The 24,450-nt window shown below is 44.1% G+C and overlaps 1 protein-coding gene across 5 annotated transcripts; it reads left to right on the top strand.

Moving 5' to 3' along the window:
• Positions 1-24,450, top strand: MAX (MYC associated factor X). 5 transcript variants are annotated; one of them, XM_031453878.2, is made up of 5 exons: positions 1-267; positions 1,002-1,028; positions 8,340-8,447; positions 21,572-21,695; positions 22,945-24,450. In XM_031453878.2, the coding sequence occupies exons 1-5, from the start codon at positions 232-234 to the stop codon at positions 23,130-23,132; spliced, it is 483 nt and encodes a 160-aa protein (XP_031309738.1). In that variant the 5' UTR covers positions 1-231; the 3' UTR covers positions 23,133-24,450. The 5 variants fall into 5 exon arrangements, with proteins under 5 accessions (XP_031309738.1, XP_031309739.1, XP_064342111.1 ...); XM_064486041.1 differs by lacking the exons at positions 1-267; positions 1,002-1,028 and adding exons at positions 326-467; positions 22,167-22,251; XM_031453879.2 differs by lacking the exon at positions 1,002-1,028 and having other exon boundaries at positions 2-267.

Here is a 24,450-nt window from a genome sequence, read left to right as displayed (position 1 = left end):
CCGGGCGTGCGTGCCGCCGTTGATCCGGTGCTGCAGTGAGGAGGTGGTTCTCGCCCGTGTTTGTGTGTGTGTGTGTGTGTGTGTGTGTGTGTGTGAGAGAGAGCGAGTGAGTGAGTGAGTGTGTGTGTGTGGGGGGGGACTCGGCTTGTTGTTGTCGGTGATTTCCCCCTCCCCTCCACCCCTCCCCCTTCCCTGCCGCCGCTGCAGTGGCCGCTCCCTGGGCCGTAGGAAATGAGCGATAACGATGACATCGAGGTGGAGAGCGACGTGAGTCCCGGGGCTTCTTCCTTCCCGTGCGGGTTGTCAGGCGGGGACAGCGGCCGGGGTTCTCAGTGGGGCGACGGCGGTAGGGGGCCGAGCAGCCGCCAACTCCTTCCCCTTCTCCACCTGGGCCGGGACCGCCTCCGTCGCGCTCCCGGCTCGCTCCCCTCCGGGCTCCTGGCCGGAGCGGCCTTCTGGGACTGGAGGTGGGGAGGAGACACGCGGCCTCTGGGACCCCCACCTCCCACCGTGGAGGAGGGTGCTGCGGCCTCCGGTTCCCACTCTGTCCCGCTCAGGGTCTGGGGGACAGGGACGGGGTGCGTCCGGGATCCCATTGTCCGGATCCTAGGGAAGGGGATGGCGCTCAGGACTTGCCTCCTCAGCGCGCGCCCCCCTCCTCCCGTGACCCGCGGATCCTGGGGGGTGAGGGAGGGCGGAGAGGGAGTGGGAGTGCCGAGATGTCCTAAGCTGGGTGCAAGGGGAGGAGACAGTGCTCTGGACCCTTCTCTGGCCCGGGTCGGATCCCGGAAGGAGGGGCGGCGCTCGGGACCCCCCCCCCCCCCAGCCCCGCTACCGGATCCCGCTAGGGGGGGATGGGGGCGTGGGTTGGGGAGGGAGGGGGGTAGGGCTGACTCCCCACCCGCCGCTTCCTCCGCCGCCGGCATTTTCTTTCTTATTATTGAATGTGAAGTGTAAAAATAACTTCTATATTTTCTATTTTTTTTTCTCTCTTATTCCAGGAAGAGCAACCGAGGTTTCAATCTGCGGTACGTCTCCTACTCTCCATTTCATTTTCATTTCCGTTCAGTTCTAGTCCTTTTTGGGGTCAGAGAGAAAAGGAGGTCGTTCTATTACTTTTAATATTGTAGTAAACTCTCCTGTTAACCGCTAAGGTGAGGTGGGGCCTTGTTCTGGGGTTCTTAGGTGGGGGTGGGGGAGTCGGTTTGCAAATCTCATAATTCTAGATTCTAAAGTGATAAGTTCCAGTGACTGTAGGTGAGTGAGAGGAGCTGTATGCAAGGAAATGAATTCTGTAGTTTTCAGATGGGGGCTCTAGCTGTCACTATACAAGTGGGAAATGAGAAATACATCATTCTGAAGTAGACTGTAGTATTATTTCAGGGAAAAGTGGTCAGGTTTACTTAGGAACAAGTAGGTTCTAAACCGTATTTGTGCATAGTTGTGTGAAGTTGAAGCCACATGCAGTAATCACCTTTAACCAGAAGTCATGTGACTGCTGTAGAACTATGGAATCTAGCACAACCTCGTATCCTACAGAAATTGGAAATGTAGAGGAGCCAGAGATTGAAGTGAACATGTCACATTCAGCAGCTTATTGTGGTCTGTTTGATAGAATGGTTGAAGAAAAGTGGTGTTGCAGAGAGAGGTTTGCTAAGAGGTGGTGGTTGAGACCTTACAGTGTTATCAATAATTTCTCAGAGTTACGATTTTCATGTTCTCAGTAGATGGTTTTATGGATTTAGGTAGACGCTAATCTCATGTATTTGGAGTCTGAAGCAGTACTTGTGGGTTCCATGAATAGAGGAAGAAAAAAAAGAATAGATACAAAATAAATCACAATCAGAGGTAATGAGGAATGAGTATATCACAGCGTCTATTGTTTGAATAGAAGGAATAGATGGGAATAGTAGGAAGTATGTAGAATGGGAGTCAAAAATTTAGATGCTTCCAGGGGGCCCAAGCAGTGAGATAGGGATAAAGTAGAGAGCAGAGGTGAGGATTAGGGTACCAGAGAGCCCATATCTCTTCTAAAAAGGCAGCCACCAAAGTCCCATGGGATTTTATTATGTGGAAATTAAGGCTCAGTGTTGCCTGATCTTCCTATTTTAAAAGAAAGATTAGAAACCAAAGATTTTTGTGTTAGCTCTCTGAGTTTTCTAATAATGTATGGGACAATCACGTTGCTTAGGAGTTTGTTAAAATTTGCAGGATGCCACTTTGAGACCTCTGGTTTAAGAATTTAATTACCACAGGATAAAAGCAAGCCCTCTTACCTGTACCTGCTCTTCATTAGAGCAAGGATTCTGCAAGTTGTCCAAGCAGATGGACATTTAGAAAAAAATGTGTTTAGATTATCCCTGGGTGATAGTCACTAAAAAAGAGTTTGTTTTATTTTTCCTTGAAGTATTTGACAATACTTTTGAAGTATTTGAAATATCTCCTATTAGTATATCTATTTGAAAATTCAGTTCCTTTTTTTCAGTTACTATTATCTTTAAAAGTGTGAGGATGGAGTTTGATGTTTGGGACCCATCGTATTTAAAACATTTTTTTCCTCCAAGTCTCAAGTTATAAAATCTGCCCTAGGGCTTAATAAGGGTTGGACGATAGGAATTGTTTAGGCTTCCTTTGTAGAACCATTATTTAAATTGGAATTACATTGGCTTTCCAGTGAGAGAAAATTTTTCTTTGTGAAATTTTGGCTTCCAGTTTTTGAGAGCTTTCTGCTTTTCAAAATATCCATCCACGTGGCTGTTAATGTAAATTGTTTTATTAAATTATTAAAATGTTCCACTCTCCTAAAATGCTAGTGTCATTGTTTCATCTGGATATTTTCAGTTTGGTGTTTAGGTACCTAGGATTTTTCCCTTTGATTTGCTGAGGTGGGCAAAGGGGGTGAGTTTGACCCTTTGTTTTTAATTTGACATACCTACGTAGGAAGTTGTTTAAGTATCTGTTGCAAGATAATCACAACAGCATGGAGAGAAGAAGCGATAGACGAACTTAATAGCATTTTAAGCAATTAACACAAACATGTAGGATCAAAGGATTTTTTTTCTCTGTGAATACATCTTTATTTCCTGACATTCAGTATAGATAAATGTATTTTTAAAATTTGGGGGAAACTGTTCTTAAGCTTTGCCTTAGTTCAGAGAAAGATGTGGACCGTGAACAACCAAATATTTAGGACTGCCGAAGAACTTTTAAAAAGTTACTTGTGAAAGGTTCTGTGGGTCCTAGTATAAAAAAGAGACACTCATTCATGTTTTATAATGTCACTACAATAGCTGCGGCCTTAGTGCATAAGCAATATAGGATACTCAGCAAGAGCAGAGTTAGGACGTGAGGCTAACTGTAACAGAAAGTGAAACTGATTTGACAAGTTTTTTTTTCTATTGCCTCAGTGCAAACGGAAAACAGCTTCTCCAGTGACCAGTAAACTTTGTTAAAGGAGGTAACCCCCCAAAATAATTTTTATTATTAAATTTAATTCATCTCAGAATCCCACTGATGTTATTTTAATTTTTGGAGGGAAAATAGTGCATTTCAAAGATAATTTTCTAGGGCAGGTGTATTTCATGCAAAGTGATCTTTATTTCTGTTTGGGAATTTTTTTTTTTTTTTTTTGGAAGGAATGAAATTATACAAGAAATTTAGGGTTAGTGTGTTAGTCAGGAAGCCCAAGTTCTTTTTCAGCTTATCCTTAGTGACAGCTGCATGTGTTTCAGTTACAGTACACCTATTAGTGGGGGTTAGAAGCATCTGTGCAGTTCCACTTGTGGACCTTTCTCGTATGAAATATTTTTAACCTCCCAGAGCTCTTTGTTTCTTTAGGAACTGCAGTATATTCAGAAGGGAATGAGCTTGGTTACCTTTGAGATTGGAATTTACTCAGGAAACTCCTGTCTGTTTTACCTGGAATTAGTTGTGTGGCAAAAGTGCTACGTGATATATGTACTTTATATCTGCTTAGAGTGTTGACAGTGATGCAGAAATGGCAGGCTTGGTTTCTAAAATTGCCTGTTGAAGGGTGTTCTTAGATTTACCAGTCTTTTTCCAAATGCCAGTAATAGTAGAATAGTTGATCAAGGAAGACAGCTATAGTGTGATGACGTATTTGGACAATAGCATTTCCAAGTTTTTTTCAGCCCCAAGTGACTTTTTTTGAAAGGCCTTTAAAACGTATGTGTTTATTAGATGTTAGAAATATATTCCAGGCAATCAGCTTCAAGCAGGAGAGGTGTTGGAAAGTTGCGATTTTTATCTCCCTGTTAGGGACCTTCGTGAATTTCTCACCCTAGCTGCCCATTATTTCATGAAACTATCACATTAATTAAAATGAATTAAGTTGCTTAGAAGTTCAGTTTTATATATCCTATCTACTTCCCATCAGAAGTACTAAATAGATCTTTTCTGGTGAGAATTTTGAGTATTTCTGGTGTTGGTGTTTTATAAGAGTAGCTTATTAATAATCATAAGCAATACTATCTTCCTTCTAAAATAATAGCCTTTAAATTTCTTAACAGGCAATAAATGTTTAGTGGGCAACTATAATTCCATATATGCTGAGAATTTTCTATATTGGAATTGAGAAGATTCCCCTTTATGAGCTGGGTTAGGTGTCAGGTAGCTTGCAAGAAATGACATTGTTCTGGATAACCTTGTGCATCTTTGGATAACAGAGCATTTATTTCCCCATGCTATTTGCCTACCTAGAATTTGGAGGGAATAATGTTGTTGACTGATGTAATAATGCCTTGAAGGAAACTGTATTCTCTATGCAATAAGTTCAGAGGAAACTATTTAAAGAAATTCCCTCAATTTTGAACAGCCCTCTTTAGCTTGAATGACCTCCTGCCAGTTTAACAACTTCTTGGCTAACAAAATAATGTTTGCCTTCAACATTTAACAACACTTAAGATAACACGTGTTTGTTAGTGTCAGAGATGGACAAATTGTAGGTGATTTTTATTCTGGCTGCCAGTATGGAAAGTTTGGTAGAAATAAAACTGAGAGACTGAATAAAAACCTTGGCAGAGATGTCAAAGCTGGAAGCGATTTGGTGCAGAAGTTCCTGTTCAGCATCTGTGGGCCAGTCTGCAGTATCACACAGCCCCTTAGTGTTTCTTTTAGCCTGGGATCCCCTGAAGGAGGGGTTTTCTACAGAAACTGCAAATCCAGGGTACTTAAAGAGTGACAGCATCCAGCCACTGCTCTCAGAGCGTGTATCGGGGAGGTATTTGAGGGCCTGCTGTACAGCCTGAGAATGCCCCTGTTGTCTCCTAGAATTTGTTCAGTACCATCCATTTTCACTATCAAACATCTTAGCACAGGTGAGAGAAGGTTGGCTCATCTGAGTTGAGCTTTATTTGTTCAGGACACAGTTGTTTGGCCTTTTCCCACTTAAAAAAAAAAATTAACTAGTTTTGCATTGTGGGCGGATTTCAGATGCCTTGCACTGGGAGTCCTCACCCAGATTTTTACATTCCCAACTCTTGGTCTTTTCAAAAAGGGTTGCCAGCAAACAAAGATAGTTAACAAAGCAGTGATAAGCCTGGCAACTGGCCCCTCCATTTGGATGAATTGAGGGTAGGGGGAGAGTCATCCTTCAGGATGGATGGATCTGTGGTTTGGAAATGTTTCCCAAACAATTCTCGGTCTTCTGTAAAGGTTTTTTTCATATGTTCTTTAAAGCCACTAGAGGTATTATTTAGTTCAGAGTTGCCTGGAATGAGGCATGTTAGTTCTGCATGTTTTTAACTTACTCTTTTCAAATGAGGCTGGAGAAGGAAAAAACTGCATTGTTGCCATTGTCTCTGAGAGCTTTGAAAGGGACTCTGGTTAAGCGTAGCAGCTTGGGGACGGACATGGCAGCAGGGATTGGTCTAAGATTCCACTCTTCTGCTAGTTAAATTGGGCCTGGAACCACCACAGAAATTCCATCCACTGCTTTGAGAACAACAGTCCCCAGCCCAGGCTTTCTACCAGTGGACTGCTGCCTTTCCTTGTTGAGCCAACTTCTCAAACTTGGCTGGCTCCCCAGATGAGAAGCCAAGATTTCTGCTGATGGTCCACAGCCAAGTTCACTTACGGTCCTCTAACCGAAAGACTCGTCCATTTGAGTCCTTTCAGGGCTCAGTGAATGGGAAGGGGAGAGTGCATTGTGGGGATGATTTTGGTGTGAGATTATACTTAGCTCCACCCCTCTAGTTCAGGCCTGAGTGAAACCAAGTCCAACTTGATTCTAGCTGTTTGAGATTTGCAGGGCTCTCCCAGAAAGAAAACAGACAATTAGAATTTTATTTGTATCAACAAGAGGGATTGTGGGTAACTGGTGTCACTGCTTCTGTGCACAGCTCTTAAGCTGGGAGGAGGGCCAGGAATCAGGGTGATTTAGTAGACAGGAGTATCTCGGGCTGCTGCTGGAGACCAAAGCTGGGCGATTAATTTGCATGTAAATAAACCAACTAGGGAGTATGTAGCAAACACAGGAGAGACAGATAGATGCCAAATGCCATCTCGCAGCCTTCTAAGTCTATAGGTCTGGTTCAGCTTAGAACCCAGCCCAGCTTAACCTGTGTAGATGTCCAGAGCGAACAGTAAGCTAGAAGAGGGCTAGGTACTGCACTATGTGTAACTCCTTCAAGCTATTTCATAGTGCTGATAGAAGGCATCTGCTGTTTTCTTGCTCTAATGCTGTCTGATACAGCGTACCTACCTCTAGCCTCAGGTTATCTGAAGATTCCCTCAGTTTCCCCAGAAATTCTGTATATCCCTGGAGTTCAGCAGACACTCATTTTACAGTTAATCCAGACATCACAAGATTAGGAGAGCTTTAGAAGTGTCCTGGGCGTCTGCCCTGAAAGTGAGTGCCATGCCATGGAGAACGGTGGCCGTGATGGGAACCATGTGTCCGGTGCAGCAGGGCTATAGGTGAGGTGTTGTGCTTGAGAGACCAGGAAGTGACTGAAATTACCACAGCTGCTCCCAGCCTCTTCTTCCTCTGTAATGACTCAGACCTTTAGGATTAGATACGAGAATTTCAAGTCCACTCATCCCCACAGCTCTTGTCTTTATCAACTTCTGTCCAAACATCTTGTTTAGTACACGGATTCATTTGAGGTATTCTTGTGCTAAGCCAGGTTACTTACTCTTATTGCTTCATTTTTAAAATTCCTGGTACTCTGGGGAGATTAAAGCTAACTAAACTTCCTACACACTGACTTCCTCTTTAGGTTAGCTCAGTGCAACCTTGTACTCACGGTAAGTCCTCAGAGTTTAGTATTTCCTACAGTTCCCAGAGTGCAGATGTGATGAAGTTCTTGCTTTAGGCTGAGTAAGCGTCTGTGCTCCATTGGAGGGTTGCGTCTTTAGTGGGGACCTGCCGAAGTTCTGCAGTGTTGTCCAGCGCTGTCTCTCCTGCCTAAAGTCAGTGTATTTTTGCCATTCCCGGTTTGGTGGCAGTCTCTGTCCCTCTCCAGCTGATTGTTGTTCTTTGTGATTCTGAGCAGGACAGGATAAAGACTTTGGTCTGTGGGTATTTATGTACTGCCAAATACATATGACCTGCCACAGGTACCTGAGGAAATTTATTCCGAGCGTTTGGGTGTCAGGTTTGCTGTCTAAGAACTGCCTTTCTGGCAGCCTCTGTCGGGATTCCTTTGGCAGGGTAGCACCTTCGTACACTTTAAAAAATAGGAGCTCAGAATGCAGTTGGCATCTTTATCAGCTTTGTCATAATTTCAGGTTCATGCATCTGGGTTTTCTAGAGGTTTTAGTTTTTATTGTATGATTTGGCATGAAGGACTTAAACTAGTACCTTTTAGTGAGCTGGAGACGAGAACAGACTCATGGTGATAGGTTTTACGTGGAAAGAAGCACTGTACCAGTGACCTGACTCCTTCCCTGGGCGCCCACCATGAGGAATCTCTTACAGTGGGGTTGATCACATCTTACGAAGGGGCCCACTGCAGCTTTTCCCTGGTTACCTCCCAGCCATGGACTGGCGGCTGTTTTGTCACATAAGTAAGCTGTAGGAGAAGACTGGTGTTGCAGGAGAGTCACACTTTGTCCCCGTGAATAACTTTTATTTTACTTATGCATGAGCTGGATGCATCGAGCTACTTTGGATGTTCCTGTCGCAAGCCTTGCTCACCCCTTTCTCCCCCTTTAGCAGAGCCTAATTCTGGAGACTCCTAACTGCCCACCTCGACAAATCCTTCCCTGTCCAATCGCCTGGGACAGCGCTGACAGCATATACTCCAGGCTGTACCCACCCACCTGTGCCAAGCAGAAGGAGTGACATCGCTAATGTGCTCTTTCTCCTGTTCTTCCAGGCTGACAAACGGGCTCACCATAATGCACTGGAACGAAAACGTAGGGACCACATCAAAGACAGCTTTCACAGTTTGCGGGACTCGGTCCCATCACTCCAAGGAGAGAAGGTGAGTTTTTTGAGAGGGCCAGTTAACCACTACTAGCTTGGAACTTGCTGTGAGGCTTAGCAGGACACTCACCCATCTGGAAAGAAATTGAGTCAGGAATATTCAGGTGACATGGTTTCCTTAATCTTTGACTCTTTGTGGGGGTCATCACACACCTTACCCACTCTAGTTCATCCTTAGCAAGCGATATCAGATATAATGGAGATGCTTATTAAGACAGCAGTAGGAGTTACCTCTTAAAATTAGCAGCACATGTGATAAATTACTCATTCAGGAAATTATAACTATATAATATAGTATAAAGAGCATACAGTATTTTGGGATAACACTAAGGATTCCTGAGGTCAGTGGTTCCCTAGACCTCCATGAGAATTCCTTTCATGTGGTTCAAAGTTAGTACTTATTTTAAGTGAAATGTCCCAGGAGTGTATGTGAACCAACCTGGACACCAGTGAGCTCCCAGTCCAACAGCTGTTATTTCAAAGGCATGTAAAGAGCATTTTAGATGTGGGGCCGGAGTGAAAAACTTGAGTAAAGAGACATGTTCGTGAGAAATGGGAGAAAAAAATAGCTGCTCTTCTCTCTCCCTCTACCCATTTGGTGGCCTTCCAGAAACTTTTTTCCCTAGAGAGGTAGGCACCAGCTGTTTCTGCATTTGAAAAACAAAGTTGGAAGCTTTGAGTAAGAGGCCTGTGGATTAGGGTCACTCCTCGGAATTTGGAGAAAACATCTGTTTGCACAGTTAGTTCCATCCTTAACTCACAGGATGACTGGCCACTCTGTGCAGCAGTTCAGTGGTATAAGTGGCAGATGTGGAAGGGGACCTGTGTGTCTTGTGTGTGGTTGTGTTTGTTTGTTTGGTTTGGTTTGGTTTGGTTCAATAAGCCAATGTTTAAAGAAGCAACCATTTTAAGAAAAATTATTGCACTCAGGTATGCTTTGAATGGCTTTCCTGACTTAGCTCTGTGGTGGGAGTCCTGGGGTTGTTTGGTTATTCAGAATTAAATTTGGGATCATTATGGTTTCATTTTGTTTATACTGCCACTCTGGTAAGTCATGTGCCTTATACCTTATCTAAGGTGTGGCTCTGTGGCTAAAGCATGAGGTAGGTCTGACCTCTATGAAAAAAATAAAACAAGCCATGTGAATACCTAGTATTGCAAAACCAGAATCTGCCATGGGTTAGGCCTACTTAGTGTGGACTTAGTTTAATGGCCTTGGACCAAGGTACTTACCTGGAATAACAACATTCCTGGGTACAACACTGTCTAAGCACCACAGGGAATCTTTATGATGGGGAGAGACTCACCCTTTTAGACAAAGTACACACGTGCAAAGGATTATCTCTTATGCTTGTCTGAACCGTTGACAGTCAGTGCTTATTCATATGCCATGGTGTCAATTTAAAGGGCTTTGGGGAAGTAAATGGACAAGAGCTAACATCTAACTAGGAGCAGCGCCACAGCAGTGTTTCCCAAGAAGCAGCCTGTGGACCACCCCGATCATAATGACTACTGAATCTGTCTTTCTGAGGCAGGCCTGGAGATCTGTACTTACCACCAGCAGTCAGGTGATTCCTAGGGATTCTTGCTTGGGAACACTATGGGAGAGGCCAGTCATAAGAGCTCAACTATACCTTTTTACTTATCCAGTCTATTTTACGTTGCCATAACGTTCTTCCTTAAGTCCTTAAAAATCACAATGTCATCAATCCTGCTGTATCCTTTCTTCAAGGAAGTTGACAGTTTGAATTTGGTAACCTTACAAACGGAATAGTTGTCGTTCATTGTGGCCCATTCATTTATTCACTTACTCCATTCAACAAATATTTATTGAAGTCTGCTGTATTCTAGGCACTGTTCTGCATGCTGGGAGTACAGCAATGAACAAAATAGACAAAAGCAAAAGCTCTTAATCTGGTGGAAAAGATAGAAAATGAGCTAATAATCAAGTATATGTATAGTATGTCAGGGAAATGCTAAGGAGAAAATTAAACAGGAAAGGAAGGATTGTGGTTTTTATTAGGGCAGACAAAAAAAAAAAAACAACATACTGGCAAGGCAATATTTGAGTGAAGACTTGAAGGAGGTGAAGGAAAGAACCACGCATCTTTCTGGTGATGAGCGTTCCAGGCAAGGGAGTGGAAGTGGAATAGCCCAGGGGCCGGAACCTAGGAGCATTCCTGGACCTGTCAGGGATATAGGCCAGACTGGCTGAAGGAGGGTAAACGAAGGGACGGTGGCAGGAGATGAGGTCAGAGAAGCAGCAGGACCAGAGGAGAGGAGTGGTCAAGGAGCCAGGTCTGATAAAGCCTGTCAGCAAAGCCCCAGTGGGAGTTTACCAGGTGCCTTTCTGATTTCGGAACTTTTGTGTGTGTTCCAGTCCTAATGTTCATGCTGAGCGTGAATAAAGGAAATGGCTGTTGGCTCTGGTTGAACCCCAGCCCCTTCCCACTATATTCCACAGTCTTCACTGTTCTTGTCTGCCACCACTCTTTCACAGGTGCTGCTGGGAGGCTAACAGAATACTTTGGTCTCTCAAACTTCCGAGTTCTCACTAAATGTTGCAATTTTTAAAAAGTGGTATTTGAACCAAAGGAAATTGGCTAATTCTTGATTGGGATTGCAGTAATTAGGGTTCTGACATTATCCTGTGAGTTTTAGGGTGCTTAGATGCTTGATAGAAAGGCCCCCCAATCTCCTTTATGTTCAAGGTGACTTCTCACTTAGTATTTGGATTCTCTGTCATACATGTTTTAAGCATTTTGTTTTTTTCTTTTTAAGAGAAACTAATACTGATTGAATTGGATCCCAACCAAGAATGGGAGACACTTATACTTTAAAAAAAGTCAAACAAATTTAAATGTGAGACCCAAACTCTATTTATCTTTTGTTTCCTATATTTCCACTATAAAATAAAAATAAAGAATAATCACCTTTTGCTTAAGTAAAAAAAACCAGTGTTAACTAACATCTATGTTGTAATGTAATTAAATCTGCACGGCAGTTCTCTGAGGTGAGTATATACGATTATTATTGGACAGTTACTACTGCTGGTGCTCCCGCCTTCATTACTGTGTCAGAGATGGGGAAACAGGCTCAGATCGCGACCCCAGTCTATAGCTGGTCAGGGACTAAAACTCAGGACTGCCCATCACCAAGTTTGATCTTTCTGCCACACCATAGGGGTAAACAATTTAAGGATATTTTAAAGAAGTCTTGCTTAAATACTTTTGTCTTTATATTGGGAGCTTCCCCTGGATAGGGCCAGTAATCTTGGCAGTCAGTCATACTAGGGTTACTACTAAAATATTTTCCTCTGAGGTAGCGTATGTAGGCAACACTGAAGTGCAGAGTTAAGGGGTCATTGAAAGTTTATAAATTTGTCTGAGTCCACATAGCTACTCTGGGAAATAGATCATTATATACTTGACAGTCCAGTTGAGTTTTGCCCTAAGTCACAGTGTTCACAGTGGACTCTTGATCTCTTGTTGCATGAGTCTTTTGTTTCCCTTACAGTTTTTCAACTGGACGTGGAGCCCACCGGGAAAGATGGGATGGAATTAGAACCATCAGCCGGTCAACCAGAGTACGGGAGTAAGGGCTAGAACAGCTTCTGTTTTTCAAAGGAGGAAATTACTGTTCTTGAACAGAATTATCCTTTGTTTTAAGGGTGCTAATTTGGATACTAGGGCATGTTACATGGGGAGCAAACCTGGTGACCAGCTCATCAGTTTGCCTTTACATGGGGGTATAATTCTGCCCTCCCCTCGTAAGTTAGCCCCAGCACCTGAGCCAGAGTGATTGCATCCAATCACAGTGTCTCCTTAGCATGGTTGACTTTAGTGGTAGAAGGTTCTGTCTCAGCATTGCCATGTGTGACGAAACAGTGATTTATAGTAATTTCTCATCTTTTAAGTCTCTTCCTAAATGCCTGTTTATCGTACTTCATTGCTCTCTCAGCCAGTTGTATTCTGGATTTCTCCTTTCTGGATAGAGCTTTGTTATGTTAAAGAGAGATTTTAACCTAAAGTAAAAATAAAGAAAAACAGTGTTTCTTCTAGTCAGCATTAAGTTCAGAATTCCTTCATTCGGGGTGAGACTATGAAGGCACTGCCTCTTCCAGCTCTTGTCACAGGCTTTGGCTCATGGTAGGTCCCCAGAACCAGCTGCGAGGTGAGAGCGCCAGAGGAAAAGTGGGCTTGCTCACCTCTTTAATGAAAATGGCACCAACCAACGTGCTTGTGCTCACCTGTTTAAATATGAGTGCCGTAATTTAAAAGGTCTAGTATGTGGTGTCTACTCTTGAGGGTCTTGCTCTCTTGCTGGAGGGAGGATTCTATGTACCAGTTAACAATAGTAAGATAACTTGCTGAGCATCGAATAAGAGGTTAAAACATGGAGCTAATTTGTTTCATCTTCAGTGAAGCCTGGTTTCTTTAACAGATAGATGTTGAAACCACATAGCTCCCTTGTATCAGGGAACATAACAGGGAGACTGACTTTCAGCTGTAAGAACTGTAAAACCCACTCAGCACTGTGACCAGGGCAGTTATCTCCGTTGTCATTGTACGTACATTTGTGTGGTTACTTGAGGACTGTCTGCCTGTCTCCCACACTACACCATAGTAAGTACCGAAGGCAGGGAGAACATCTTTTGGTCATATTTCTTCCCTCAGTGTCTGGCACACAGTATGGAGCAGAGTGAGTGTTTGTTAACTGAAGGAAGGAAGCCGCCTGTACACGTGGTCTCGCTTCACGGGAGAGGCTCACTCTGGTGGACATCCTTAAAGGCAGGCAGTTCATTCAGCAGCACTGTTTCCAGACATCATCTCTGGGCTGCTAAAGGGATTATTTTTTAAATAAAATGTCAACCACAGCCCTTCCCATTTCACCTCATTACTCATCAGGGCTGTTACCTGGCCAGACTCCAACCTGGGCAATTCTTTTCTTCTTAAATTTTCTACATCTTAAATTATTGCCCATAGTTGCCCAGGTATCCCTTAAGCTCCAGTCTCAGCAACTGTGAATGTATTAATTCATTGGATTCTTTGTTAACTGTATTTCATGCTGCCAAGACCTCCAAGAGCTTTTCCATGCCCATCAAGGAAAGATTGGCATTCCATGTTCTCTGAACAAGGTGCCCAGGTTGCCCTCCTGCTTTTCCTGCTCGTTCCCCTTTTGTGAAGCAGTGTGCACCCTCCTCTGTTTCCTCAGAAATGTCATTTTGAGATTTGTCAGAGTCCTTTCCTTTCATCAAAATCCAACTCCAGCTTCACCACCCAGATGACATTGAGGTTTCATGGTGAAGAGACCCACTTACAAGGGCTCACCAGCCCACACGCTGTTTCCTACCCACATGCCTTCATCTGTTTCCCCCGCGCCTGGGCCTCCCCTGCCAGTGTATCTCCACCTGCCCACCTTCAAGGCCCGTATCAACTGCATGACCACCCTGAGAACCCTGGGTTATCACTCCCCCTGACACCCCAGTGGCCCTTTATAGGGCCTCTCCGGTGTCTGTCTTTTTTCTCTGAAAATCTTATCCCTAACTGAAGGGTGCACTCCCTGAGGGCAGGAGCCTTGTCCGTCCATCTAGAAGTCTCTGCACTGCAGACTGGGGAGGACTCAGTTCTGTAGAGAGGACAGGAGAGCCAGGAACCTCACCTATCGCTTTTCGATCTGGAGATTTGAAAGGATAAGGATTAGTTACTAGGCCTTCCCTCTAGCATTTCTTTTTCTTTTTTTCCCCTCTAACAAAATTGCAAAAACTTTAGAAAAATGGGAAGAAGAAAAATAGCCCCTCCTTTCCTCTAACATGACTACAACCTTTCCTTTATTTTGATTCTAAGATAAGCACCATCTTTCCTGTGGAAGTTTAATGTGAGTCACACACACATTTTAAATACAATTTGATTTAAATACAGTTAAATTTTCTACTTTGACACAGTAAAAAAAGTAAAATAGCAGGTGAAATTAATTTTAACAATATATTTTATTTAATATGCAAAAATAAGTATGACTTCAATATATAATCAATAATTAAAAATTACTAATGTTATTTTATGTTATTTTCTTGCACTGTCTTGAAGATCTTGGGTATATTTTATACTTACAGCACATCTCAATTCAGACTAGTTACATTTCAAAGCTTATTAGCCACATGTGGCTAGTGGCTGTCGTGCTGGACAGTGCAGTTCAAAGATACATTTCCCCCATCCCACACCCCATTTTAATATAACTGAAATCGGGTGCTATCTTAAAGTGTATGTCAAACAAACTCACCTGCTTTCTTTCCTCCCCCAAAAAGCTGCTATTATTAAATCCATGTATTTATTGATTGAGTCTAAGCAGCAAGAAAATAATAGTATTATCAATCTGTATATTTCCCTTTGGTCTCTTTATGTATGTGCTTTATGTGGGTAAATGCTATAGCTTTCTTTATGTTTTCACATAACATGCCCCTTCCCCAAGTAATAATGTTCATATTTAGCCATTAGGCATGTTTCTGTTGACCATTTAGGTTGCCTCCAGTTTTTTAATTTTATGAGTAATGTAGTGATGAACATCATGGTGCATGTGGCTGTTTCCATAGAATTGATTCCTGGAAGTTGGGTTGCTGGGTCTGGGGAAGGAACATCTGGGTTTTTTGCTGTGTGTTGCCAGAATGCTTTCTAGGAGGATTGTTTTCAAATCTTGTTTCTTTCCTTTCTTTCTTTTTCAAGCAAATTCTAAAGACTAGTCTTTTGGTATTGTTTTGAGAGTGCTAGTTTTACCATTACTGAATTTTTTTTTAGCGGGAGGGGTGACTAATTTAGTAGGCAAAAGGCAGTAATTAATTTTGTATTTTGTTTATTACCTGTGAGATTAAATCCTTTTCCACATGTTTACTTACTAGTTATATTTCCTCTCCATGTGCTCATCTCTCACAGTCAGAGTTTGATGGGGAAATGTCACACCTTCATTTGAAACTACCAAGGACACAGGATAAACGAATACAAAGTTTGAAACATGATTTGTGTTAACCTTTTTTTTTTAACATTTTTTATTGATTTATAATCATTTTACAATGTTGTGTCAAATTCCAGTGTAGAGCACAATTTTTCAGTTATACATGAACATGTATACATTCATTGTCACATTTTTTTCTCTGTGAGCTACCATAAGATCTTGTATGTATTTCCCTGTGCTATACAGTATAATCTTATTTATCTATTATGCATGTTGAAATCCCAGTCTGTCCCTTCCCACCCCCTGCCCCCTTGGGAACCACAAGTTTGTATTCTGTGTCTGTGAGTCTATTTCTGTTCTGTATTTGTTTTGTTTTGTTTTGTTGTTTAGATTCCACATATGAGGGATCTCATATGGTATTTTTCTTTCTCTTTCTGGCTTACTTCACTTAGAATGACATTCTCCAGGAACATCCATGTTGCTACATATGGTGTTATGTTGTTGGTTTTTATGGCTGAATAGTATTCCATTGTATAAATATACCACATCTTTATCTAGTCATCTGTTGATGGACATTTAGGCTGTTTCCATGTCTTGGCTATTGTAACCCTTAAATAAATTTCTGTCTCCTGGCCTCTGCCTTCTCCTAGTAATCAAGAAAATGGTCCTTCAGTGCGGGAAGGGCCTTACAGAGGACACCTTCAAGGGGCCATGTGGCTGTCTGGTTCTGATCCCACAGCCTTCCAGCCACCCTTGTTGGCATTGATAGGGGTTCCATTTAGGAATGAACTAGTTTAATGCAGACCCAATTTATTGTGCAGATGCTTTAATTTTTGTTTCCAGAAGATGGCTTATTCAAATGGAAATGTACACTAGCTTTGCCTACCCCTCCCTTACTATGTGTAAAAGCTTGTGCAGGTTTCAGAAAATAATGATTTTATTTTCTTTAAAATAACTAGTGCAAAATAAAACGTGTCAGTTGCTAAGTCAGGCAGTAGTTCTTTTTTCTTTCCTCAGGATATGGCATTTTGGTTCTTGGGGGAACAGGGCAGCCATAACATTAGCCCAGTAGGATCTGATTTTGACAGTGAGGAGGAAAAAATGATAAATACGGCAAAGATGACTGTTTCTCCAGTCAGCATTAGGACCCTAGGGAACAGCAGTGGTATTCCTAATGTTGACAGTCTTGTACTACTCTCTTCCTCACCTCTCCTCACCTGCTTTCGGAAACAATTGGAGTTTTTGCACAAACATGAACATTTACAAGTCCAGAAATGTGTGCAACTGTTGTCTTATATGAAAAATTTTGAGAACCACTGCTTAAACAGGATTTAGTCACGTTGGATGTCATTCTAAACATCGGTGGTAACTACTTCAAGAATCATTTGGGGCCTTTAAAAGGTACTAGTTAGAATCAAAGTCTTGGGTTTGGGGCCTTTTGTGAAATACGTGCTTTGTTCTCGCTGCAGCGCATGAGGTGGGTACACATGTTCCCAAGCAGAGTTCTGCTCAGGTGGGCGTCTCTGGAGCTGGGGAGGCCCCTTCCTGCATCTCCTCGCTGCTCTGGACAGAGATGCAAACAGGCCGGCAGCTGCGGCAGGAGCAGGAGAGGGGGCAGGAACCTGGTGGGCCCCTCGGCCACCCTGGGTCTTCTCACCATCCATTTCGGCTCCCCCTTCTTAGGTGATGCGGCCAAGCAGTGTGGGGAGCCAGCGTTTCCCACCCCCAGGCCCAGGTTCAGTCAGTTCTCAAGCCATCTTGCAGCTTCAGGCTTTTCTCTGTAGTTGCTTCTTCTCTGCTACAAGCCTGTTAAGTTTTCACCTGCCTTTAAAAGAAAAGAAAAAAAAAACAGTTTTCTTTAATGCTGTGATTATTGCAAGCTACTTTATTTTCATTCCTTATTTTTTCAACCTAACTCTGAAAAGCAATCTTCATCGTGGCTTCAGCGTCAACTCATGCTGCACCCCTTACCTGTGTGTAGATGATTTACATAAACTCTCACTCCTTCAAGGAACCCCCATCACCAGGCTCTTCATTGACATTCTCATAAACAGATTGCATGTCCCTTTCATAGTCTTCTTCCTGCTGCGACTCTCCAAATTCTGTTGATCATCTTTATTAGTTCCACAGTCTCTGTGTTGCAAAAATCAGGGTGTCCTGGAGGCCTGGGTTCAAGTTTTCATTCACTCTTACCTACTGGTTGTGTAACATCCGGCAAGTTGCAGCTCTGTGCCTTAGTTTCCTCATTTATAAAATAGAAACCATACATCAGAAGGTTGTGTGTGGATGCCTGGCATTTGGTAAGCACTCAGCTGCTGCCATTCTCATCGTCATTTGTGTTGCTGGGTACAGCTGTGGCTCTGGAACAAGATCTGGAAGGTTATTGGTTGGCTTTTTGCATGGCTCCCAGAGGTGAAAGAGAGGCCCGAGGAGCCACAGTGCATTAACTCACATTGCTTCGTAGAAGGCCCAGGACCTCTCCAGTCCACAGTTCATCACAGTCCATCCTGTCTCCGGGCTGTGTCCAGACCATTGAAGAGAGGTGTTTCTGCTTAGAAAGGCAGAATCAGAAGTAGTGCCTTCTGATTGTAAAAACTAGCAGGAAAGAAATTATTCAGGTCCTTACTTGGTACCTAAAGGCAACAGCGATCTGTGAGCATGTTGACCTACCAGGTTTTATCTGCTCCGGACACTCACATGAAGATTGCTGACTCAGCTGACTGGGCACGTTTCAAAAAACAGAAACTGAAAGCCCAGCGCCCCTCCATAGTCCCTGCCATGTTGGCTTCATGTTTACTGTTCAGAGTGTAAATTCATAAAGGCAAGGAAGGGCCTGCCTACACCTTGACCCTGTGGCTGGCTGGTCACATGATCTTGTATGGTTTGTAAAGCTGGGAGGGGATTTTAGATGAGTCTAGCATTTCAACCTTCAACCTTTTGCTTTTTCTTCCCTGCACTAGATGCACATGTCAATTTTGGGGAATTCTGTATTTTGTATTTTAATTTTTTCTTGCTATATTTAACTTCTTGTTGAGTACACTGGAGGGGGGCAAAATAACTGAACCATGCTTTTTGGACTTGCTAAGGGGGGAGTCAGGGCATCCCAAGTGGCCTGGGTGCTTTAGCTTAGGCAAGGGGGTTTGTGGAGGAAAGGCTGTGCTTGTTAGCATTCTGGAGGCCCCCTGGGTTATGCCAGTCTGGCCTTCTTTGGGAACCTCTTGTTTTCTGAGCATCTATGGATTTTATCTTCATCTGAAAATTGCCTTGAAGTGGAAGAACTTCCATCGCTCGTTGGGTTCCTTCTCCCTCGTTAGTTGGTTGTGCTGTGCTTGCTGCTGACTTTTCACTTCATGGTTTCATGTGTAAATATGTGAAGAAGAAACTAGTAGCACAGAGGCTGCTACTCAGTGTGGTCATTCGTTAGAAAATTATCACTGAACATTTGCAAGTGCTCTCTTGTTCAGAGATTTTGCTTTTTGTCCTTATTCCAGATGTAGGTGAATAGTTAAATTAAAGCTAATGTTGCTTTCTGGGAATTGTTGGTAGAAAAAACAGGTGAATTTAAAGAGAGACTGGGGTGTAAATATGCATAGCAATTAGATCAGTGATGGAGTACATAGAATTTGGGGGGCTGAGCAGGGTCTGAGAGAATTTCTAGTCATAGAAGGAATAGCCATGGAGAGAAATACTGTTTGTAGTCACAGGGCCCATTAAGGAGAGAGCCTAGAAGGCACCTGTCTCCTGGGTCCTGAACTCCTCTCCCTACTCTGCCTCCTGCCACCTATCCTACAATGATTTTTTTTTAATTGAAGTATTGTTGATTTACAATGTTGTGTTAGTTTCTGGTGTATGGCATAGTGATTCAGTCATACATTTATGTATGTATTCTTTTTCATATTCTTTTAAATTATAGGTTATTACAAGATATTGAATATAGTTCCCTGTACTAATATAGTAGGACCTTGTTTGTGTATTTTATACGTAGCGCTTTGTATCTGCAAATCCCAAATTCCTAATTTATCACTCCCTGCTTTCCCCTTTGGTAACCATAAGTTTGTTTTCTGTATCTGTGAATCTGTTTCTGTTTTGTAAGTAAGTTCACTTATGTCTTTTTTTTTGTTGATTCCACATATAAGTGATACCATATGGCGTTTGTCTTTCTCTTTCTGACTTACTTCACGTAGTATGCTCATCTCTAGGTCCATCCATGTTGTTGCAGGTGGCATTATTTCGTTCTTTTTTATGGCTGAGTAGTATTCCATTTTGTTGGGGTGTGTGTGTATATATATATATATATATATATATATATATACCACATCTTCTTAATCTAGTCATCTGTCAATGGCCATTCAGATTGCTTCCAGTCTTGGCTTACAGTACTTATTTTTAATCCCATCTCTAGCATCCAGAGAGGCAGAGTAATGTAATAATTTTAATTAGTCCCTTCCAAATGTGTGCCTTTTTTTTTTCATTTTATCACCTAATAATTAACCATAATAAGTTCCTTTTGGCAGAGATGGGAAACAGCTTCTGAGGTGGCCTTGTAATCAGAGTTAAAAGCCCCATTGTCAGTACTCTCATTCTTCCTACGTAAGCTGACTTGTCAACTAAAGAAATACGCCTGGCTCTTTCCCCACTCTCATGTCCTTGCCTGTGCTCTTCTCCCTGCCCAGAATGACCCTTCCTCACAAAGTACACCTTAGTCTAACCCAGGGTTCACTGATTCCAATAGGAGCATTTGTGTGCCAAGCCTGGGGTGCCTGGCACAGAGAAGGTGATCACTCCCGCCAGGAGCCATCTTTCCCATGGCTTTTCTAATCTGTACTGCTCAAGTTACACTTGTTGGTACTGCCCTGTGATTTGTCTATAGATATGTTTATCTACTCAATGAGATAGTAAGTAAGCTTCTGGGCAAAAAAAGCCATGACTAATACATTTTGTTTCCCCACAGTGTCTGCTCAGTGTCTCACATATAATCCGCAGCAGATAAAAATGGTTGAATATGAACATTTTCCTTTTGAGCAAATTACCTTAAGGGTGCTATAAGAGGAAAGCCCGGACTTCATGAGGACTGGTGAATAAACCCGGGGCTTCCAAACCTCTCTGATACTCAGCCCAGCTGAGGTCTAGGAGTTGAATCAGGATTTACTACAAGGGGATTGAGTTTTGCTCGCGTCAGCATGTCTGTTTTCTTTGCCATTTAGGAAGCTTTGCTACTGCTCAGGAGCCTTGGTGGCGTGACTGCCACACTTGGGCTGCTAGACTGACTACCCTGCCTTGGGCTTCAGCTCTCTTGGCTTTCTACCATCTGCCGGTTTAGCTGGTTGGCTGCCTGGCCATGGCTGACTTCGGCCAGGTTTGCAGCCTGGAGGGAATCTTCCGGGCAGGTTCGACCTCCAGGGGCCATGTAACCTGACATCTGGTTTATTAGCTTATTAATTCATCTTCTGACAGGGCAGTGCCGAGGCTACCCACAGCCTTGGTAAAGGTGTGGTCGCTTCCTGAAATGGCCCAATCTCATGCCCTTCCTGTGTTGACATCAAGCTCTGACAGCTTTCACAAAAGTCTCTTTAGCCAAAGAGACTGAAGTGGTGACACAGCAGCCTGGCCCAGCTGGAACTAGTTAACAACAGTCTGAGGACTTGGCTGAGATCTAAGACCTTGATGAAGAACTCTGTACCCATGCCCATCATGAGCCAGCTCCAGCCACCTTTCTGGACCAGCCAGGCCTTAGCAAAGAGTGAGTGGCTAAGCTCTCAGTTAAGTAGTATTTTAACGTTTTCAGACATAGCCAGGCTGAAGACTTGAAAACAACATAAAGAATCAAAGAAGATGGGTGGGGCACAAGTTCAGGAGTCAGATGGACCCGAGTTTGAATCCAGGCTCTACCACTTTTTAGCTGGTGATTTTTAATAAACCAGTTAACTTCTCTGAGCCTCGGGTTCCTGGTGAAGCTACCTCTCCCAGAGATTGCCAGTGCGGCAAGCTGTGTAAAGCAGGGGGTGCCCTGGCTGGCCCAAAGATTCTCAGTAGCACTTTGGCTGTTTCCTCAGCCTTGTTCCTCGTCACCCTCCTGCTTCCGCCCCCTCATGCGGTCATTGCTGAAAGGCATGCTTTCCTTACTGCATGGACTAGGTCTTTATTTTGTCCCCTTTGCTTTTTTTCGTATTGCAACAGGCATCCCGGGCCCAAATCCTAGACAAAGCCACAGAGTATATCCAGTATATGCGAAGGAAAAACCACACACACCAGCAAGATATCGATGACCTCAAGCGGCAGAATGCTCTCCTGGAGCAGCAAGGTGAGCAGCGGAGCTTATGGGGCAGCTGGCCCTGCTGAGCTCCAGCCAGGTCAGGGCTTCGCACTGGGCCTGCAGAGTCAGACCAGTTACGGAGCATTGCTCATAAGCAGCTGTGGCCCTTCTTCTCGGGCCCGAGTAGTTGAGTGGTAGAGCATCCTGAGGAAGGACCTGAGCTGCCAGTGAGGGACCAGTAGAGTCTTGGGGCTAGGCATCTGGAGACTTTTCTCTGACCTGCTCTCTCCCCTTCTTGGGGCTCAGTGCTCTGCTTGTAGTAGGGGTCACACCTGGCGGTCAGGTGTCTCCGAAGAGCTATGAGGTCCTTGGATTGGAGTGTGCTGTGCAAGTACCAGAGACTCCAGGTGTTGAGGGCCAGTGAGCACTCCCCATTGTCAATGGTAGTCCGCTCAGGGCACATGGGCCAGGCCCGTGCTGTTCTCCAATGCTCACACCCGCCTTTTCCTACAACCACAGGGGAAAGCGAGAGCTGATCAAGTTCTTTGTTCCTGGGGAATTCACTTCTCTTCCTCCCTCATGGAAGATGCAAGTAAAAGGAAATGCAAGTAACCACCTGGGTTAGAACACCTCAGATAAACTAAACTAAACTAAAATAAATGGGTTGACCTTCCAGGCTCAAGATGAGCTGAACCGAGGAGGGATGGGGCAGCGGGAGGCGGCAGTGGGTTGGTTACCGGGCCAAGCAGCCTGCATGTAGGGGCTTTGTGTCGAAAGGCCCAGGTATTCTGTGTGTATTGGTGACTGGCTTCCAAGTGTCCAGCTTGTCTTTCCAAGTGGATCTTGTACATGAGAGCTAAGCCAAAACCTTTCTTTGGCTGGTACGTCTAATGTCATCCTTTCCTGCTGTCGTGTGGCCTTCACACCCTTGTGGAGCCTGGCATTGCCGGGCCAGCTTCTCTGTTACTGCACTGCTGGGTCCCACAGGGAACTTGGGCTCCTGTCTCTACACCGGGCTTCCAAGGCAGGATGGTGACATCGCAAGCCTTCTCTTTAGGGCTAGGTGGCATTGTAGAGTGGCCAGCCGTGTCTGCTGGGCACCCAGGTCTGGCTGGGAAAGGAGGAGGGAAATGAAGTATGCAGGTGGAGCAGCCACCGGAAGGGAGTTACTCCTGAGCCACCCTGAGCCTCAGGGGTCAGCAAGCCCTTCGGAAGAACAGGCTGGACCCTGACCTGTGACTCGGTTACTCCCCCAGTCTCCAGAAGGCTGTAACCCGCTCGCTTGGTTGCCTTTCAGTCCGTGCACTGGAGAAGGCGAGGTCGAGTGCCCAACTGCAGACCAACTACCCCTCCTCAGACAACAGCCTCTACACCAACGCCAAGGGCAGCACCATCTCTGCCTTCGATGGGGGCTCGGACTCCAGCTCGGAGTCGGAGCCCGAAGAGCCCCAAAGCAGGAAGAAGCTCCGGATGGAGGCCAGCTAAGCTCCGTGGGGCAGGCCAGCAATAAAAACTGTCTGTCTCCTCCGTCGTCTTATCCTCCTTTCAGTTCATCTTTAGAACCCTCAGAACCATTTAAGAGACTCTATTTTTTTCTCTTTCCTTTTTGTTTTTTTAATTTTATTTTTACGTAGAAGCTCTTGGACAACAGCTCTCGTTCTCCTTCCCCATTTCCACTACTTTTTTTTTTTAACGTTTCCCTTCAGGGATTCCCTGTCCCCACCAGGAATTTTTAAACCAAAACACCCCAACTTGGCAGCTTTTTCTGTGGAGGACAGACGGCCGGCCGGACCTCTGAGCACATGGTGTCCTGACCACCCACCAGCTCCTCCAGCCCTGCCGGGCACGTGCCCGGGGGCTCCTGCCCCTCCCAGGCCTCTCCTCCCAGGCCACCTTCACCTCTGTTTGATAGACTTTGTGAATCTGTGGACTGCTCTACTTTAAGAAGATGACCAGTTTGGAGTAATCAGAATTATACCCCCTTCTTTTTAAGGATTTTTTTTTTTCTAAAAAGCTATTTATCGCTCCTATTGAAAGACCAGATCCTTGAAGAAGTTTGTGGTATGAAAGGAAGTGGGGACAGATTTGCAGCGCAGACTCTTTGGCCTGTTTCACTCCTGCTCCTCTCAGCCAGCCTTAGGGAGGGCCGCGTGACACTCGTGTGGTCTGTGGGGGGATGGCAGCAGTGAAGCGGTAGCCGCCGGGGGTAGTGGGGGGTGGGGCAAGGAGGGAGGATCCGGTGGGGTAGAGGTTTTGTATTGAGGTCAGTGATGATGTTTTGATATTTATTTCCTGCTACTGAAATTTGAATCTGAGTGAATTGTCCCTATTTCTGATGATGTCGGTATTGCAAAGCGACAGATTCATAAAGTAATGATCAAATCTTCCTTTCTTTCCGTGTGTATTTCTAAGAAATAGAGCCAACTGATTTTGTATGTAAATACCAAGAGCGATTCACCTGGTACTAAACCCGCATCCCAGTGCGGACCCCTCCCCACCCTCGCCCCACTCCCCTTCCGACTGTCCTGGAACCCATCCCCATTGTGTGATCCAGCCCTGGTTCTGGCTGCGGTCAGCAGATCCCAGTGAAGGGTTTGTGTGTTTAAGCTTCATTTCTTTGTCTTTTTCCTACTCTCTTCCCTGCATTTGCTGATTTCTAGTGTATACTCTGTAGTCTCAGTCCGTGTTTGATTCCATTCCATGGAAATAAAAAGTATGTTGTACATACTGCTGAAGAATTGTCTTGCAAGTTAAGGCTTCCCCCTTTACTATAAGACTATAAATAAAAACTTATTTTATCCTT

Source organism: Camelus dromedarius, chromosome 5, assembly GCF_036321535.1.
Source record: "Camelus dromedarius isolate mCamDro1 chromosome 5, mCamDro1.pat, whole genome shotgun sequence".
Lineage (NCBI taxonomy): Eukaryota > Metazoa > Chordata > Mammalia > Artiodactyla > Camelidae > Camelus > Camelus dromedarius.
The sequence above is the reverse complement of the archived record's forward strand: the minus strand, read 5'-3'. Positions and strand labels throughout refer to the sequence as shown.

Coding starts and splice junctions, on each gene's coding strand:
- MAX (XM_031453878.2), top strand. CDS start 232: ATGAGCGATAACGATGACATCGAGGTGGAGAGCGAC. Junction 1,029..8,339: donor AACCGAGGTTTCAATCTGCG/GTACGTCTCCTA, acceptor CTGTTCTTCCAG/GCTGACAAACGGGCTCACCA. Junction 21,696..22,944: donor TGCTCTCCTGGAGCAGCAAG/GTGAGCAGCGGA, acceptor GTTGCCTTTCAG/TCCGTGCACTGGAGAAGGCG.